Source organism: Camelus bactrianus, chromosome 6, assembly GCF_048773025.1.
Source record: "Camelus bactrianus isolate YW-2024 breed Bactrian camel chromosome 6, ASM4877302v1, whole genome shotgun sequence".
In the NCBI taxonomy this organism is placed as follows: Eukaryota; Metazoa; Chordata; class Mammalia; order Artiodactyla; family Camelidae; genus Camelus; species Camelus bactrianus.
The window spans coordinates 84,450,424-84,471,077 of NC_133544.1; the positions used below are offsets into that span (position 1 = coordinate 84,450,424).

The window sequence follows — 20,654 nt, forward strand, 5'->3', positions numbered from 1 at the left end:
GGGCCGCTCCAGCCCCCATTCCCGCAGATCCCAAAAGTACTCAGATATTTTCAGTTTGATTTTTATTTCTTTAAATTAAAATAAGCCAGATTTTAAAAATAATCTCTGTCTGATAATTTCAATACCTGCTATGCTTTATTTCTGTAGTTTTCCTCATGGGATCTGTTCCTTCTGTGTGTGCGTATGTGTTTGTGTGTACATGTGCGTGCTTTATTGTGCACTACTTACTGTCCCTCAAATATTATAAAAAAGGATCCTTCAAGGTCTAGGATGAATGTACCTTCTTTCAGAGAGGAAAAATCCTCTTCTACCATTTCAGGACCAAATTACCCAAGTTCATAGCTCCACGTTCCCTAGACCATCTAAATCCAGATCTAAAATTCTTGGGGAGTGTAAGCTCATAGCCACAATCTCTCAGGGAGGAGTCTTCCCCCGTTCTATTCACATCTGTTCTTCTCGGTGCCAAGGCAATATTCCCTTCAGTCCACTGGATGTATGAGGGGGTAGAGATATTTCAGGGTTTCTTTTACTCCAAGGGTGCCTCTGCTTCAGAGCAGAAGGGGTCTTCTGTTAGGTTCCCCACCTTGACCAGGCCCTGGGTGTCAACTTCTGATTCCTCCATTCACGAGACTGCTAAAACCAAAGCCAAAATCTGCCCAGATGGACAAGTTCCTTCAGAATAAAAGCAGCTTCGATGCATCAGTAGGAAATAGATTCTCTTATTTTCTTAGATTTTGACTCATAATTTCCTTACTAGCTTGACAGCTATACATTGATTTTAAGGGAAGAAAAGTTAATATTTTCCCCAATATTTGTAAGTTCTTTGGTGGGATAAATGAGAATAGAAAGAGAGCATATAACTTTAAAAGTGGGATAAATGAGAATAGAAAGAGAGCATATAACCTTAAAAGTAGGAGAAGTTTTCCTTTCTATTAAAATCTGTGTCTGGTTTTGGTAACAGAGTACTGCTGGCCCCACAAAGTTGAGAAGTATTTCCACCTCTTGAGTTTTTTGGAAGGGTTTATGTAGAATTGGTATTATTTTCCTCCTTAAATATTTGGTAGAATTCACCAGGGAAACTACGTGGGCCTGGGGTTTTTTTTTTTTTGTGGGAATTTTTAGATTACAAATCCAATTTCTTTAATAGATATGCATATATATGTTTCTTCTTGGATGAGCTTTGGCAGTCTGTCTTTCAAGGAATCTGCCCGTTTCGTCTAAGTTGTCAGATTTATTGGCAAAAAGTTGTTCATAATATCCTTTTCATCCTTTTCTTTTAACATCTGAAGACTGTATTGACATCTCCTCTCTCATTCCAGACATGTTAATTTGTGTCTTCTCTCTTCCTTTTTCTAATCAGTCTGGCTAGAGACTTATTAATTTTTTTAATTTTCCAGAGAAACCAACTTTTCATGGATTTCTTCTATTGTTTCTGTTTTCTATTTCTTCAATTTCCATTCTGGTCTGAATTATTTCCTTTCTCCTGCTTATTTTGGGTTTGACTTTCTCTTCTTTTTCCAGCTTCTTATGGTGAAAGCAGAGATCAGTAAACTGAGACTTTTCTTATTTCCTACATAAGAATTTAGTGCTATAAATTTCTATGTGTAGATTTAGTTGCATCTAACAAATTTGATTTGTTGTGTTTTCATTTTCATTCAGTTCAAAACACTTTTCTCCAGTTCAAATACCTCTTGATTTCTTCTTTGATACATAGATTATTTAGAAATGTGATATCTAGTTTCCAAATATTTGAGGGTTTCCCAGAGAGACTTTTGTTACTGAGTTCAAATTTTTTGGTTACTGGTCAGTTTTATAAATTAACAGACTTAATTTTTTAGAACAATTTTAAGTTTTCAGAAAAATTGGGCAGGAAGTAGAGTTCTCATATACCCCTTTTCCTTCTCCATCCCAGTTTCCCCTATTATTAACATCTTACATTAATGTCGTACGTTTGTTGCAATTGTCTGCAGTTTATAGTAGGGTTCATTCTGTGTTGTACAGCTGAGTTTTGACAAATGCATAATGCTATGCATCCACCAGTGTAGTATCAAACAGAGTCATTTCACTGCCCTGAAAATCCCCTGTGCTCCACCTCTTCATCCCTCCCTCCTCCAAGCCCTTGGCAGCCACTGATCTTTTTATTGTCTCTATAGCTTTCCCTTTTCCAGAATGTCATATAGTTGGAATCACAGAATACGGAGCCTTTTTAGGCTGGCTTATTTTGCTTAGCAATATGCATTTGAGATTCCATGGCTTCATAGCTAATTTCTTTTTATCACTGAATAATATTCCATTGTCTGGATGTACCACAGTTTGTTTATTCATTTACAGATTGAAGGATATTTCACTGCTTCTAGTTTTTGGCAACTATGATTAGAGCTGCAATAAACATTTATGTTCAGACTTTTGTATGGAGAAGTTTTTAAATCATTTAGATAAATAGGTAAGTATCTAGGACACTAAGAGTTTGATTCACTTGTCCAGGGACATATAGTTAGGTAATAACACAGCTAGAATTTAAACTAAAACAATAGGATCCAGAGTCTATATCCTTAACCGTTATGTTAAGCTGCCTTTCAACATGTGAACAAAGTAAGGGGGAGAGTTCACAGATGATGGAATGTGAGTCCAATCTTAGAAGAGGACTAAGAGTTGGATAAATAGGAGTGGGAAGAAACTTTCAATGTGTGGTACAGTGAAATGCTGCTTGGAAAAGTACAGTGTGGAATAGTGGTGATGGTGGCACAACAGTGTGAATTGCTTAATGCCAGCCACTGAATTGTAAACTCAAAATAGTTAAAATGGTAAATTTTATGTTATGTGTATTTTACTGAAAGTTTTAAAAAGTCTAGTGTACATGCTGGTTCATGAGTGTGGGGTAAATCAATCTGACTGAAGTTAAAGTTTTATTGGGAGAATAAAGGCAATGGAGTTGTGTATGTTAATTTAAAACAAAATCGGTATGAACTTTTAAATATAGTATAAGGTCTTGGGGAGTCATTGGAAATTTTGGAAGTGGAGACATGAAATCTGCAACCTCAAAGTGTTAAGCTGTGCTGCGTGAGAAATTTGCTGAAGTGGAGCAAGGCTGGAGGCAAGGGAACCAACTCAGCTCAGTCTAGGTGTGTTCACATGGGCTTTATCTCATTTCCTCCAACAGCAGTTTTACAAGGTGGGTATTATTGTTCCTATTCTGTAGTCAAGGAAGCTAAGATTTACTCATGTTCATAGTACTAGCATGTGGTAAAAGTACAGTAATTTGAAATCAGATCTCAACTTCAAATCTGGTGGGATGCATGGATAGAAGAATCACACAGACCTTTGCTTGAATCCTGGCTCTGCTGTACTAGTTATGTGGCTTTAGGAAGATTATTTAGCTTGTCTGAGCCTCAATTTTCTCAACTGTGAAAGTGTGATACAAACATTCATCTCCTAAGAATTAAATCTGTGTATACACATATAAGCTCTGTACATAGCACCCAAGAAGTGCTCAATAATTGTTCATTCACTTTCTTCCTCCTTAATTTCTGCTGCTTATCTGACATTTGTTTGCAGCATATATATGAATCATTAAATTATTTGTTGATTGCCTAATGATACTTAAAACTTTTTATTTGTAAATTTAGGGGGGTTGCATTGAAAAATGATAAATTTTCATACATTAATCTCTTTGAATAGTAGAAAAGCACATTTCACTAATTAAAGGCACAAAATTCTAAAGAAGAATTATGAACGTAGTTTGGAAACTCATGTACATATTTATTTAACACCATTTCATATCTTTAAGAAGGCTTTTGGAAACTTACTTAGAAAGCTGAAAAGTCCTTGAATACCAAGTGGTTTAACAGGAATTTTTTAATGAGTTAAGTGTAAATGAATCAAAAACACATGAATTCTATTTTCTGTAAATAACACATGGTTTTGAAAACTGAAAATGTACTTGGAAAAAGATGTCTCCTGTGCACAATTAAATTAAAACTCTTAAAAAATAATGTTCTCTCAAATGAGGCAAGCCCCATTATGATTCTAGAGTACTTTCACTTGAGGTTTTCTCTGTCCAGAAAGAAAATACTGACCACAGCATATCTTACATGTTTGATTTTGTGAGATAAAATTACTGCAGGATGGTATCCAAGGCTACATCTGGTGAGACTATTTTCACAATAGGTAGAATTAATCATTTTTGTTTTGGTGCAAGAGAGAAAGCAGTTGTTTTCATCAACACAAATTGTTTATATGGGAGCAACCTGAGGACCTCAGACTTGAGAACAGTGACAGTGGGAGTGAGGATGAGTGCTGGCGAAATGTGGCTCCGTGATTTCCCAACTAGAAGAATAATTTATTTTGTCAGAAGGGCAGGAAAACTACTCAGCTAAATTTTCATCAGGAAATTAAAACCTTTCACTAAGAATGCCAACTAATAAAAGTGTCTCCAAATATTTGTTACATTGTGCCTGTAACTTCTTATCTCTTTCTGTCCATCTCTCTCTCTCTCTCTTTTCTAAGAAGGAGATAGCTAACACGTTTGAGATCCAGATGAAGCAATCATAATTTTAATATTACCATTCTTCTGGTTGAAACCATCCAATTCCGTCTTTTGGTATTCAGAGCAGTTTCCACTCATTTGAAGTAGTGGACATTGCATTTATAATTGTCAGTCTTCCTTTCCCCTAAGATGGTGAAACTGACTACATTTTGTTGGACAGAATGAAAAACATACAGATAAAATTGCTTTAGAATAAAGCATATGTTTGTGCAAGTAAATGGACCCTAACGTATGACCAAATGAACATTGGTTAAAAGGACCAGAAGCACTAATGGAAGGATAGACATATAGATTAATGGAACAGAATTCAGAGTTCAGAGATAAACTCTCACATTTATAATCAATTGATTTTCAACAAGTGTGCCAAGACAATTCAATGGGAAAGGAAGTATTTTCAAAAAATGATTCTGGAACAACTGGATATCTACATGACAAAAAATAAAGTTAGACCCCTACCATATACCATGCACAAAATTTAACTCAAAATAGATCAAAGAGATGAATGGATCAAAGATCTGCTTGAATTAATCAAGGCTAAACTATAAAACCCTTAATGGAAAACATAGGCATAAATCTTCAAGATCTTAGATTTAGCAATGATTTCTTAGATATGACACCAAAAGCACAAGCAACAGAAGTGAAAAAATTAAGTGGACTTCATCAATATTAAAAACTTCTGTGCTTCAAAGGATATCATCGAGAAAGTAAAGAGATAACCCAGAGAAGAGAGAAAAATTTGTTAATCATATTTCTGATAAGGGATGTCTATCTAAAACATATGAAGAACTATTATACTCAATAATAAAAATACAAATAACCCAACTTAAAAGTTGGCAGAGGATCTGAATAGACATTTCTCTAAACAAAATATATAAATGGTCAATTAAGCATATGAAAAGGTGCTATCAGGGAAATGTAAATCCAAACCATTTCATAACTACTAGGATGATTATAATAAAAAAAAACACAGATCATAACAAGTGTTGACAAGGGTGTAGATTCATTAGAATCCTTACATTGGTGGGAATGCAAAATGATATAGTGTCTTTCAAAAACAATTTGGTCACTCTTCAAAAGTTTAAACACAGAGTTACCACATGGCCAGATGGCCCATTGGCTCCACTACTGAATATATAGCCGGGAAAAATGAAAACATATGTCCACACAAACACTTGCACATGGATGTTCATAGGAGCATTATTCTCTATAGGCAAAAAGTGGAAAAACCCCAAATGTCCATCAACTAATAGAATGGATAAAACAAGCATACCTAATTTTATTGTGCTTTGCTTTATTGCACTTCTCAGATAGTCCTTTGTTCAAAAATTGAAGGTTAGAAGCGACCTAAGTCAAGCAAGTCTATCAGCACCATTTTGCCAACAGCTTTTACTCACTTCATGTCTCTGTGTCACATTCTGTAATCCTCACAATATTTCAAACTTTTAAAATTATCATTGTGTTTGTTATGGTGATCTGTGATCAATGATCTGTGATGTTACGATTGTAATTGCTTGGGGGAGCCACGAACTGCACCCATATGAGACAGCAAACTTAATCAAAATCTAGGCCTCTTGCACCAAATAGTTAGCCATGTTGCTAATGTGAAGCATTGAAGGAAATTAAAATGCCACTCCGGTGAACATGTGAATGATAAGAAAGTGAAACAGCCTTATTTCTGATATGGAGGAAGTTTTAGTGGTCTAGACAGAAGATCAAACCAGCCACAACATTCTCTTCAACCAAAGCCTAATCCAGAGCAAGGCCCTAATTTTTTTCAAGTCTGTGAAGGCTCAGAGAGGTGAATAAGCTGCAGAAGAAAAGTCTGAAGCTAGCAGAGGTTGGTCCATGAGGTTTCAGGAAAGAAGCCGTCTCCATAACATACAAGTGCAAAGTGAAGCAGCAACTGCTGACATCGAAGCTGCAGCAAGTTATCCAGATCTTGCCAAGATCATTAATGAAGGTGCTACACTAAACCACAGATTTTCAATGCAGACAAAAACAGCTTTATACTGGAAGAAGATGCCAGCTAAGACTTCCATAGCTAAAGAGAAGTCAACGCCTGGCTTCAAAGCTTCAAAAAACAGGCGGACTCTCTTGTGAAGGGCAAATGCAGCCAGTGACTTTAAGATGAAGCCAATTCTCATTTGCCATTCCAAAAATCCTAGGGCCCTTAAGAATTATGCTCAATTTACTCTGCCTGTGCTCTATAAATGGAACAGCAAAGCCTGGATGACAGCACATCTATTTACAACATGGTTTACTGAATATTTTAAGCCCACTGTGGAGAACTACTGCTCAGAAAAAAAAGATTCCTTTCAAAATGTTACTGCTCATTACAAAGCACCTGGCCATCCAAGAGCTCTGATGGAGATGCACAATAGGATTCATGTTGTTTTCATGACTGCTAACACAGCATTCATTCTACAGCCCATGGATCAAGAAGTCATTTAAACTCTTGAGTCATATTCTTTAAGAAATACATTTTGTAAGTCTATAGCTTCCATAGATAGTGATTCCTCTGGTGGATCTGAGCAAAGTAAACTGAAAATCTGGAAATGATGCACTATTCTAGATGCTGTTAAGAACACTTGTGGTTCACGTGAAGAGGTCAAAATTTCAAAATACACATGAGTTTGGAAGAAGTTGATTCCAACCCACTTGGATGACTTTGACGGGTTCAAGGCTTCAGTGGAGGAAGTAACTGCAGATGTGATAGAAACAACAAGAGAACTAGAGTTAGAAGCGGAGCCTGAAAGTGGACTGAATTGCTGCAATCCCATAAGAAACTTTTAATGAATAAGGAGTTGCTTCTTATGGATGAGCAAAGCCAGGGGTTTTCTCATATGGGAACTACTCCTGGTGAAGAAGCTATGAAGACAGTTGAAATGACAAGAAAAGATTTAGAATATTACATAAACTCAGTTAATAAAGCAGTGGCAGGGCTTGAGAGGACTGACTCCAATTCTGAAAGAAGTTCTGTTGTAGGTAAAATGCTATCAAACAGCACTGCATGCGACAGAGAAACTGTTCAGGAAAGGAGGAGTCAACTGATGCAACGAACTTCATTGTTGTCTTATTTTAAGAAATTACCCCAGCCATCCCAGCCTTCAGCAGCCACCACCCTGAGTGAGTCAGCAGCTATTAACCCTGAGGTAAGACCCGTCACCAGCAAAAAGACTACAACTCACTAAAGGTTCAGATGATTCTTAGCATTTTTTTTTAGTAAAAAGGTGTTTTTAAATTAAGGTATGTACATTGTTTTTCAGACATAATACTATTGCACACTTACAGTGTAAAGATAACTTTTATATGTACTAGGAAACCAAAAAAGTTCCTGTGACTCATCTTACTGCAACTCCACTTTATTGCAGTGGTCTGGAACCACACTCGCAAAATCTCCAAGGTATGCCTATATATTCATACAATGCAGTATTATTTGGCAATAAAAAGAAATGAAGCACTGATACATGCTACAACATGGAAGAAACTTGAAAAGAAATTAAAATGATTGGTGGTATTTACATTATTTTTAGATACACCTGAACTGCTATCTGTGTATGTTGAGTTTCAGGTAAAAGGGATGAAAGGAGGAGGACAGATGGTCTGTAGAGGTCTGACTGTAACTGTCTTTTCTCTCTTTTGATTTTCTTTTTCTATTTCTCAGGGTACTGGTTAGAATATAAAACTAACTTCAACATTAATTATATAACATGTTAATTCATCTGACATATACTTCCTTTTGCCTAGCGTGTGCCAGGCATTGCTTTTGGTGCTGGATTTGCAGACATGAACAGGACAAATTACCCACTGTCAGTTTACATTCTAGTAAGAGGAGTAGAATGGGGTTGGCAGGAGGGAAGTCCTCTTCCAGGAAGTGATGTTTGAACAGAGACCTAAATAACATAAAAATCTGGAGGAGGAGTATATAAGGTAGAAGATGCAGAAAGGAAGGCCCTGAGTTGGAAGCAAGCTTAGTGTATTAGAGCTGTGGTTCTCCGACTTGAATATGCAAGTTGTTAAAACAGATTGCTGCTTCTACACACAGAGTGTCTGACTCAGTAAGCCTGGGAGGGGGCCCAAGAATTGACATTTCTAGTAAGTTCCCCAGGGATGCTGATGCTGCTGGTCTGGGGACCACACTTTTTGAACCACTGCGTTAGAAGAACGGCAAAGAAACTAATGTGGCTGGAGAAATTTGCAGGACTGGTAGGCAGTAGTGTGCCCAAGCCAGCTCATACTAGCTCCCGGGGGCCACAATTGTGCATCTCTTCCCAACTTTGCACTCAGTGATGTTTCATTGTTAGCTTGATATCAGCCACAGTGTGAGTCTGAATATTTTACTTTGGAAACTGGCAAATGCAACAACCCAAGGATCTCACGACTGGTGGTAGGGATGCGGTCAAAGAGGTAGGCAGGCATCAGAACTTGAAGAGTTTTGTATTCCATGACAAGGAGTTTGGATTTAAGCATAAGGGCAATGGGAAGCCTTTGAAGAGTTATGAGCAAAGGAGAGATGTGATCTGACTTGTGTTTTAAACAAACATCCTGGCTGCCAACTGGAATATAGATTATGGTGGGTATGGTTGTAGCCTCCAAATTCAAGCATTCCTTGAGTGCAATTAGCTGCTCAGCTAAAGGCTATATTTATCAGCCTTCCTTGAAGCTGTGTGGGGTATGTGCCAGTGGAATGTGAGGAAAATGATGTGTGAAATGGCTGATCACGGGATAAAGAAGAAATCCTTAGCCTGAATGTCCACTCTTTTTCCTTTCCTAAAAGCCACAACCCAGACATAGCAGTGACCCAGTGTGGACTATGCAAATGATGGCAATGCCCAAGGAGATGGAGAAGCAATGACTTAGAAGAAGCTCTGGTCTCTGAATCACTGCACAAGCAGAGCTTCACATCAACCCGAGAGAGAAGGAAATGTTTTTCTTTAGCGCTGAGCCAAGGTATTGTTAGGTCTCTTTGCTACAGCAGCCTAGCAGCAGGAGAAGGTAGAGCAGAAGCAGGGCAAGACTTAAGAGACTATTGTGACAGTCCAGTCAAGAGGTGACGGTGGCTTGAATTAGGGTACATGGCAGCTGAGGCTGTTTGCTGTCAGACCAGTCCTCTCTGCTGGATGGTCTCTGCTTTCTGCATTTTCCAGGCTCCCTGTCAGCTGGCTTCTGGCTGGCTTTAGGCACTGTTTGGAGACCTGAGGGTAGGAAGAGGGAAAGCCAGGCTATTTTTCTTTCCCTCTCCCTCTCCCTTTCCCTCTCCCTCTCCATCTCTCTGCCATAGACAGCATCTCTGACCTCTGGGAAGGATAGAATGGCTCTAGCTCCTGCCATATGGTATCACCATGGATCCAGCTGCTTCTTCTGGGTGATCCTGACCCGTCCTCCTCTGGTCCTGCCAGCTGGAAATGGCAGCAGCTTCCCACCATTGTAATCTCTGGGTTGTCCCACCATCCCATTGGGCTTATCACTTCTTACATCACTTGTGTAACCAATTCCCTGCATTAAATCCCCTCTGTTTTAAATGGTTTCTGCCTGGGTGAGCCTGGACTGACACAGGGGGCGGTGGTGGATTAGTGAGAAGTATTAGAATCAGGGCATATTTTGAGGTAGAAATGACAGAATTGATGAGGAATTGGATATGGGATTAAAGAGAAGAATTTAAAGTTCAAAAAATAATATTTCCCCACTAAGCTACTTCTCAGTCTTCCCAGTCTCAGAAACCTATACCATCATATACCCAGTCTCCAAAACAAAAAATAGGCCACAGCCTTTATTCATTGGATTCTTCATCCAGGTCATCATAATGTTTTATTCTAGCTTTTGTGACATCTGAGGGCTTGCCTAGAATTATAAATATCCATGTACACCTCATCATACCTAATCAAAAGACTTAGACTGAAACAGAGCCAAATCCAGACATCACTGCTAATTTTAAAATTTTCAGTGAACTTCATAAGAACTGTACCTGAGAAAGAAACCAGATTCTGTATCGAGATTAGGCAGCCTGGCCCCTGGACCATTGCCAAGACAGTGTCAGGAAGTGTGGGGAGGTACAACAACCCAGGTTTTGCAATATCTGTTGGAAAATGAGACAGTGTTAGGCAGGCTGAAACATGGGAGCTAAAGCATGCTCCGGAGATCTTAGGAAAGCAGAAAAGTCACCACCAGTTACAAGGGCTGAGGCTCAGAAAACTTCTATTTCCTTTTATTTAAGACTACTAAGAATAAAGACAATCTCTAGGAAAGAGAAAGATTTCTCCAATTATTAGCTGTGTGACCTAGGATAATGTTGCTTACCAATCTAAGCTTCAGTTTGCTCTTCTATCAGAAACAGAGAAACCATTACCTACCTTGCAAGATTGTATTAAATTGTGTGTAGGCCTTTAGAACATAGCATGTATTCATATTCATTTTATTTTTCTTCTCTTCCCTTCCACTTTTCCCATGTGGGTAGCATTGTAGAGTAGATTAACTATAACTACATGTAATTTAGTTACTCTCAGTTAATAACTGTTCATCTTCAGTAAATGGTGTTGGAGAAAACTGGACAGCCAAACGCAAAAGAATGAATCTGAAATACTGTCTTACACCATACAAAAAATTAACTCAAAATGGACTTAAAGACTTGAATGTAAGACCTGGAAACATAAAATCCTAGAAGAAAACAGGCAGAAAGCTCCTTGATATCTTCTTGATGATAATTTTTTGGATTTGACAGAAAAGCAAAGGCAACAAAAACAAAAATAAACAAGCAAGGCTATATCAAACTAAAAAGCTTCTGAACAGCAAAAGAAACCACCAACAAAATGAAAAGGCAGCCAAAAAATGGGAGAAAACATTTGCAAATTATATATCTGACAAGGGTTTAATATCCAAAATATATAAAGAACTCATACAACTTGACAGCAGAAAAACAAACAATCTGATTTAATTCACAGGCAGAAGATCTGAATAGACATTTTCCCAAAGAAGATATATGGATGGTACAGGTACAAGAAAATGTGTTCAACATCACTAATTGTCAGGGAAATGCAAATGAGATATCACAATGATATCATCTCACACCTGTCAAAATGGCTATGATCAAAAAGACGAGAATTAATAAGTGTGGGAAAGGATATGAAGAAAAGAGAACCCTTGTGCACTGTTGGTGGGAATGTAAAATATGGAAAATAGTATGGAGGCTCCTCAAAAAATTAAACATGGAACTAACATATGATTGAGCAATTCCACCTCTGGGTATTTATCTAAAGAAAATGAAAACATTAATTTGAAAAGATATAAGCAGCACCCCTATGTTCACAGCAGCATTATTTATAGTAGCAACACATGGAAACAATTTAAGTGTCCAAAAATGATGAATGGATTTTTAAAATGTGGTGTATATACACATTCAGAATACTAGTCAGCCATAAAAAAGAAGTAAATCCTGACATTTGTGACGATGTGGAGGGTCCTTGAGGGCCTTGTGCGAAGTGAAGTAAGTCAGACAGAGAATAATCAATACTTTATAATCTCACTTATACATGGAATCTAAAACAAAAACAAAAAGACAAAAAATGAGCTCATAGACACAGAGAACAGATTGGTGGTTGCCTGAGGTGGGAACTGGGGGGGAGGTAGGAGAAATGGGTAAGGGGGTCAAAAGGTACAAATCTCTAGTTATAAAATGAATGTCATGGAGAGGTAATGTACAGCATGGTGACTATAGTTGACGATACTGTATTGCATATTTGAAAGTAACTAGGAGAGTAGATCTTGAAAGTTCTCGTCATAAGAAAAAAATTTTGTAACTATGTATGGTGACAGATACTAACTGGACTTATTGTAATCAGCCTGCAACATATACAAGTATCAAATTATTATGTTATACACCTGAAACTTATACAATATTACGTCAATTATACTTCAATAATTTTTTTTAATTTATAAATATACAATCTAATAATTTTTAGTATTCACAGAGTGGTGCCATCACCACAATAAATAATGGAGCATTTTCATTGCTTCAAAAAAAACCTTGTATCCTTTACCAGACCCTCCCAACCTGCTCCCCACTGGTCAGCCTTAGGTAAACATTTATCTACCTCTGTCTCAATGGATTTGCCTATTCTGACTTCCTGTATAAATGGAAGCATACAATATGTGGTCACTTGTAACTGGCTTCTTCCACTTAACAAAATGTTTTCAAGGTTCATCCATGTTATACCATGTGTCAATACTTCACTTCTTTTTATTGCCAAACGACATTCCACTGTGTGGCTATACCGCATTTTATTTATCCATTCCATCAGTTGATAGACATTTGGGTTGTTCCAGTTTGGGGCTATTATAATTTCTTTTTTTCTTAAGATTAGTACAAAAATGTGAAATGACTAAAAGACAGGTAAGAAGAAAACAGTATTGAATCCTGGAAAACTTCTCAACTAGGTGAATGATGACTGAATAAATGAGTTCTCAGAGGCATGATTCCTATTAACTAATCATTCCAAAGCCATCACCTTTAATGAAATGCCTTTTGAAATATCTTCTTATTGTAAGCATTTGTGTCTAAGTGCTTCTGTTTATGGGACAAGAAATTGAAATGACTGTCTTGGCAGCATAACCCCGGTTGTTTAAGCCAAGGGATTAAGAGTACTTTTGAGAAGAAGTAACAATGTGTTCTCTGTGGCTTTGGAAATGATGGTAAATTTATACGTAATGTATGGATGATCATATTATACCCTTAAGAGAGTGTCAATCAAAACAGCATTTCTGTCAGAAATAGTTTCCAATTCACAAAATGTATTTTTTATATTAGAATCCTTGCTGGGTTTAGATCATATTGAATGTCCATGTTTCCCTGTCAACTTATTTTTAAAAATCCATTTCTAAAAATGAAGTGATTGATCATTCTGACTTTGAGCAACAACTCTCCATGCCAGCCTGGTACAGGAAAGCTTAAATCTAATCCTAACATCACTCTTTATATAACACAAGTGCTGTTGATATTGCAAAATCCCCAGGTGGTACTCTTTTTAATTACTCTTAAACTAGCTGGTATGGCCAGTATTGCTTTACAGGATATAAAAAGAACAGTAGCTAAGCTTGCATAGAGCAGAGGTATGCTCCAGAAAGAATAATAAAGTCAACGGACTTAGTGTGGAATGCAAGGCTTAAAAATTCCATAAAATCAGGAAGGAAAGCAAGAATTTACTTATAAGCATTTTAAAAGATCTTGCCTTCTCACCAGGAAGTGCTCATCTACTAAACTTTACGTTTGGTTTGCCTACAGGTATGTTTATATAATTTTAAATATTAATAAAATATGGGTAACGACTTGCATTCTTTCTGCACAAGTCCAGCTGGATCAAATTGTTAAGTGGGCAATGTTTATCTTGGTGTTCTATGTTTATCTTGGGTGTTCCTTAATTTCCATTTCCTCTGTTTCCTTTCCCAATGTTCCTTCCTCTAGAAACAATATTTTTTTAATGTGATTTACACAAAGATGTTAATGACAACTTACTTATTTTCAAAGAAATATAGGCATTTATAAAGATGCCATAGTAACACAAAGGAACAAATTCTTACTGATGAAATTTCACATATGCATATAGATCAGAGGCATATTTCAGGGCCTTCTTGAATCCACACTATTTTTCCACAGTAAAGCAGGCCCTGTAATAGACCCATAGACATAATAATTGACTTGCAGAACTGCATAATGAGTATGTTTAGCTGAAGGAAGGGGAGTTCTTAGATCACAATCTCAATATCAGCCAGGAACGGCTGTTTTCCTTCAAATCTGAAACTTGCGGGAATGACTGGATGATAGAAAAGACATTAATGGTTCTGACCATAGAATCAGAGGATATAAAGACGTCGCACACAACATACACAAGCAGAAATAAGCCAGTTCAGACCTCCTTCTGTGAGTGGTGCTGCTTCCAGTTCTGCCTTCTCATCATAATCAGCTGGGTTTCCTTGGTTCAAATATCCATGATAATAGCTGAAAGGGTTCTGTAACTTGGAGGTTTACAAAAACATTAAAGCACTTACTTGAGGATGACTTATCCTAAACTATGGAAGAGAAATTAGACACAGATTTTGAAATACAGTATGAAAATAATGGAATAAAATTGGCATTTTCTTCTTCTCCTTTAGGAGATCATAGTAAAGAAGAACAAGAAAGAGAAATGCAAGCTAGGATGCATATGAAATCCTAAGCCACAAATAGATAGGAGGGCTGCCAAAAGCAGTGAAGATCAAACAGGATGTGGGAGGAAGCAGAAGGGGATGCCTGTGAATGCAAACCCCCAAGAGAGCTGGCACTACCCCAAGACAGGAGCCTGCCCAAGATACAGAGCTAAAATCCTCATGTGCCCTAATCAGGACAAGGTATGTGGGGTAGTGACAGAAACATCCATGCACTGGCTTGATTCCAAGAAGCAGAGCTAACAGGGCTCAAAAACGACTCATATGATGAACCATAATTTAAGCAACAGTCTGATGGTGAAGCAGAGGATTAGAAAAAAATTCTGAATGCTGTGAGTCTTACAAGCTGCCTATTTCTGTTGGCCAGGGAGAGGTAACAGTTAAATGGACTCTCACACTCAACTGAGGGCTAAAGGGAGAATGCTGCTAGCCTGGGACACAGCTTTAGCATCCCTAACATTTGAACCATGCAAATAGCTGGTCAAGGAGAAGCCCACTTATCCAAGAAATCAAAAATAAGCCATCCAGGATCTATATAAAAGCATTACAAGAAAAGAGGATAAAAGGAATAAGAAAACAAGTGCAGATAAACACTAATCAAAGAAGTATTTTCATGAAACAGATGAAAATTTTGACCAAATGTTTGCCATGGACTTTAACAGTTAATGAAGCAATTCACCTATAAAACAAGAAATATATTTATATATAATATTATGTTTAAAAGCCTTAAAAAGAAAGGGAGAGAAAATCAATTATACCAAATGCTGGTTCTTTGAAAAGAACAATAAAATTTATAATCCCCTAGGCAGGCTAACTAAAAAAGAGACAGGACATAAATTGCTAATTTCCAAAATAAAAGAGGGGACATCATTATAGACCCCATGGACATTAAAAAGATAATAAAGGAATACTTTGAGAAACTCTATGCCCACAAATGTGATAACCTAAGTGGAACGAACCAATTTCTTGAAAGACACAATCTGCAAAAACTCACACAAAAAGAAACAGATGATCTGAAACGGCCTATGTTTACTAAAGAAGTTGAATCAATAATTAATAACCTTCCAAAACAGAAAGTACCAGGCCCAGATGGGTTAACTGGTGAAACATCCCAAATATGTAAGCAAGATATTATACCAATTCTCTACAATCTCTTTCAGAGAAAAGAAGCAGCAGGAATACCTCCTCACTCACTCTATGAGGCCAGCATTACTCTAATCAAAACCAGACAAAGTCATTACAAGAAAATAAAATTATAAACCAATATCTCTTATGACTATAGAGCAAGAATCTGCAACAAAATATTAGCAAACAAATCCAACAATCTACAAAAAGTATTATACACAATCACCAAGTAGGATTTATCCTAGGTATGTAAGGCTGCTACAGCTTTTGAAAGTCAATTAATGTAACATCATATCAACAGGCAAAAAAAGAAAGATCACAGGATTGTATCAATAGATGCAGAAAAAGCATTTGACAAAATCCAAAACTCATTCATAATAAAAACTCAGTAAGAGAGGAATAGAATGGAACTTCCTCAACAAGGTAAAGAATATCTACCAAAAAACCCTACAGCTAACATACTTAATGGTAAGAAACTAGGAGTTTTCCCACTAAGATCAGGAACAAGGCAGGGGGGTCCCCTCTCACCACCTCTTTTCAACATCATACTGGAAGTCCTAGTTAATGCAATAAGATAAAAAATAAAATAAAAGTATAAAGATTAGGAAGGAAGAAATAAAACTGTCTTTGTTTGCAGGTGATGTGATTGCCTATGTAGAAAATCCAACAGAATTGATTAAAAAACTTCTGGAACTAAGGAACAATTACAGCAAGGTTACAGGATACAAGATTAATATACAAAAGTCAATTTGTTTTCCTAGATAGCAGCAATGAATAAGTGGAATTTGAAATTAAAAACACAATATCGTTTACTTTAGCACTCCAAAAAACAAAATACTTAGGAATAAATCTAACAAAAGATGTTTAAGATCTTTATGAGGCAAAATATAGGACTGTGATGAACAAAATCAAAGAAAAACTAAATAAATAGAGAAATAGTCAAGTTCAATATTGAGGGAGATTCAATATCATCAAGCTATCAGTTCTTTCCAACTTGATAAATGATCCAATGAAACCCCAATCAAAATCTCACCAAGTCATTTTTTGGATATCAAAAAACTAATCCTAATATTTATATAAAGAGACAAGAGACTCAGAATAGCCAACACAATATTAAAGGAGAAGAGTGAAGTTGGAAGACTGACACTACCAGATTTCAAAAATTACAGTAATCAGGACAGTGTGCTAATGGTGAAAGAATTGACAAATAGATCAATGGAACAGAATAGAGAGCCCAGTAGTAGGCACACATAAATATACTTGACTGATCTTTGACAAAGGAACAAAGGCAATACAATGGAGAATAGTCTTTTCAACAAATGGTGCTGGGACAACTGGAAATCCACATGCAAAATCATAAATCTAGACACAGAAATTAACACATATTAATTCAAAATGGATCATAACCTAGATATAAAATGCAAAATTATGAAATGTATATGAAAGGAGCAAACCTAGATGAACTTGGGCATGATGATGACTTTTTAGATACAACACCAAAGGCACAATTTATGAAAGAAATAACTGATAAGCTGAATTTCATTAAAATTTAAAACGTCTGCTCTATGAAAACAACATCAAGAGAATGAAAAGACAAGCCATAGCTGAGAGAAAAATATTTGCAAAAGACATATCTGATCAAAGAATGTTACACAAGTTATACAAATGATGCTTAAAATTCAACAGTAAGAAAATAACCTGAAAACAATTTGATTTTAAAATGGGCCAAAGACCTTAACAGACACATCACCAAAGAAAATATACAGATGGCAAGTAAGCATAGGAAAGGATTCTCTACATCATATGTCATCAGTGAAATTAAAACAACAAGATACCACTACAAACCTATTATAATAGTCAAAATCCAGAACACTGACACAAGCGAAGACAAGGATGCAGAGCAACAGGAATTCTCATTTATTTCTCATGGGAATGCAAAATGGTACAGCTACCCTGGAAGACAGTTTGGCAGGTTCTTATAAAACTACACATACTCTTACCATACAATCCAGCAATCATGTTCCTTGGTATTTACCCAAATAAGATGAAAACTTATGTCCACACAAAAACCTGCACAAGGATGTTTTTAGCAGCTTTATTCATAATTGCCAGAACTTGGAAGCAACAAGATGTATTTCAGTAGGTGAATGGAATATTATTCAATTCTAAAAAGTAATGAGCTATCAAGCCATAAAAGGACATGGAGGAAACTTAAATGCATATTACCAAGTAAAAGAAGCCAATCTGCAAAGGCTACATATTGTATAATTCCAAGTATATGACATTCTGGACAATGGAGACAGTAAAAAAGATCTGTGATTGCCAGGGATTAGGGTGGGGAGAGGATGAATAAGCAGAGCAGAGAAGATGTTTAAGTCAGTGGAAATACTCTGTATGATACCATAATGAGGTATACATGTTATTATGCCTTTGTCTAAACCCCTAGAATGTACAACACCAAAAGTGAACCCAGAAATGTAAACCAGTGATTATGATGTGTCAATGTAGGTTCATCAACTGTAACAAATATACCACTGGTGGGGGATGTTGATAATGGGGGAGGCTATGCATGTGTCAGGACAGAGGAATATATGGGAAATCTCTGTACCTTCCTTTTAACTTTGCTGTGAACTGAAAACTGCTCTAAAGAAAAAGTTCTTAAAAAATAAAGGAAGAGATTCTGACACATGCTATAACATAGATGAACCTTGAAGACATTACGATAAGTGAAATAAGCCAGTCACAAAAAGACAAATACTGTATAATTTCACTTACATGAGGTACATAGAGTAGTCAAATTCATAGAGATAGAAAGTAGATTGGCAGTTGCCAGGGACTGGGGTTGAGGGTTATGAATGCGGTGTTAGTATTCAATGAGTACAGAGTTTCAGTTGGGGAAGACAAAAAAGTTCTGCACATGGATGGTGCTGCTGGTTGCACAACAATACGAATGCACATAATGCACAGAACCATTCACTTGAAAGTGGTTAAAATGGCAAATTTTATGTTTTATACATATGTATTTTTTTTTAATTAACAAAGAGCAAAAGGCAAGAGATACAAGATTTGAAGATAGAGACAACAAAAGGAATAAAACATGAGCTGTAAGACATCCAGGGGGAATAGAGCCTTTAAAAATATCAGAAATGGAGTAATAATCGGAAGTAGCCCAGGAGAGACCAGATACTGATGAGAAGGCTGAAAGGAATGTTGAGGTTAGATATGAAAAAAGCAAGCAAAATGGATGAAAATAAATAATATTTTAAATGATTAGAAACAAAATGTTATCCAGAGGAGACAGGCAAGTGAGATCCAACATACACTTATCTTATATCCCTATATAATGGAGCTGAACAAATATTTGAAATATAGTTGAAGAAACGTTCATTTTTTTGAAAGGGCATTTCAGGGCATAGCAAAAATTGACACATAATGGTCGGTGAAGACATGTTGTGATACAATTGCTGAACTGTGAAGACAAAAGAAATAAACCTTTGGACAATAAGGCAAAAATAATGAGTCCTCTGTGAAGGGTAAAAACAAAACAGGCTGACATCAGACTTCCCCACAACAACGGGCAATTCCAGAAGGCTGGAGAAATGCCTCTGAAAATTATCAAGGAAAGAAATTGTGGCCCAAGAAATTTATATCATTCAAACACATGTCAATGTGTTATTAGAGAACACGTAGAAAATAGAAAAACCACTATGAAAAGAATTGTAAAAAAAAAATTAAAATAAAATAAATGGTCAAGTATGTATCAACAAAAGCTATTGCCGTTCTGAAAGGCCCAACTGGCAACTTGCCCCGCTTGGGCTGCTCACATGCTGATGTGTTAGGGCTGTCCTTTGGGGCAGAGGCTGCCCCCATCTACCACTTCTCACTTCTGCCAGGAAGGAGAACACTTTTCTAGGTGGCACTTATGGAAATGAATGAATTACGATAATAGAAAATAAGGAAATGGAGTGGAAAGGAGACATCTGTAAAGTTTTGGGGGTGTCAAAGCACTTTTCCAAAGATTTCTAGATTTTTTGGTTTATGAGGATGGGACAGGTATCCCACTTTCCCCATTTCTAGTATGTATTACATAAAGCTTCAAAGCTCACCCCCATCTTTATTTTCAGTAGGGCTCAGTCATTTACTGGGCATCATTTGCAGGATACAAGATGAAGTGTCGTGGCTGAACTAGCTGCACAAAGAGAGCTCAAGCCTCTTCCTACATGTAAATATCTCTCCCTCCAGTCGCAGTACTGCAAAAAGTATCCTCACTGAATCACGAGAACAAACTTCAAAAAGAACTTCAATCACTCACCTGGGCACATGCTAGAGGCGCATTTGTCCAAACTGAATGCTCACCAACTGAATATTCTTTCATTATGGACAGCAATGCCAGATTCATTTTTAGCCTAGAGCAAATTGAATAAAAAGAAAAACAAAATTGAAAAAATCCTACAGATAAACCAATAGATAAATGAGCAAAGAATTTGAACAGTTTATGTAAAAGGAAATAAACATATGAAAAGATGTTTAATCTCTTCATAATGAGAAAGGCAAATTAAAATTTAAAAGAAGTATCATGATTAACCCATCAAACTGGAAAAGATCAGAAAGCTTGGTAACCCTCTGCATTAATGAGAATGTGTTAAAGAGGCATTTTCATATATTGCCGATAGGAAGATAAATTAGTACAACCGCTACATAGGGTCATTTAGCAACATTTATCAAAATTACAAGCATACATACTCTGAAAATCAATAATTCCTCCTCTAGGAATTTATCCTATTGATTA

At 36.7% G+C, this 20,654-nt stretch overlaps 1 protein-coding gene across 1 annotated transcript in view; it reads right to left on the bottom strand.

Moving 5' to 3' along the window:
• The window catches only part of ZNF280D (zinc finger protein 280D), a 141,228-nt gene extending 121,029 nt beyond the window's left edge, over positions 1-20,199 (bottom strand). Inside the window, exon 1 of the mRNA XM_045506263.2 lies at positions 20,178-20,199. Within this exon, the coding sequence (XP_045362219.2) occupies positions 20,178-20,187 (10 nt within the window). The 5' untranslated portion in view covers positions 20,188-20,199. The remainder of the gene's footprint in view (positions 1-20,177) is intronic.
• Between the last annotated feature and the right edge of the window lie 455 nt (positions 20,200-20,654).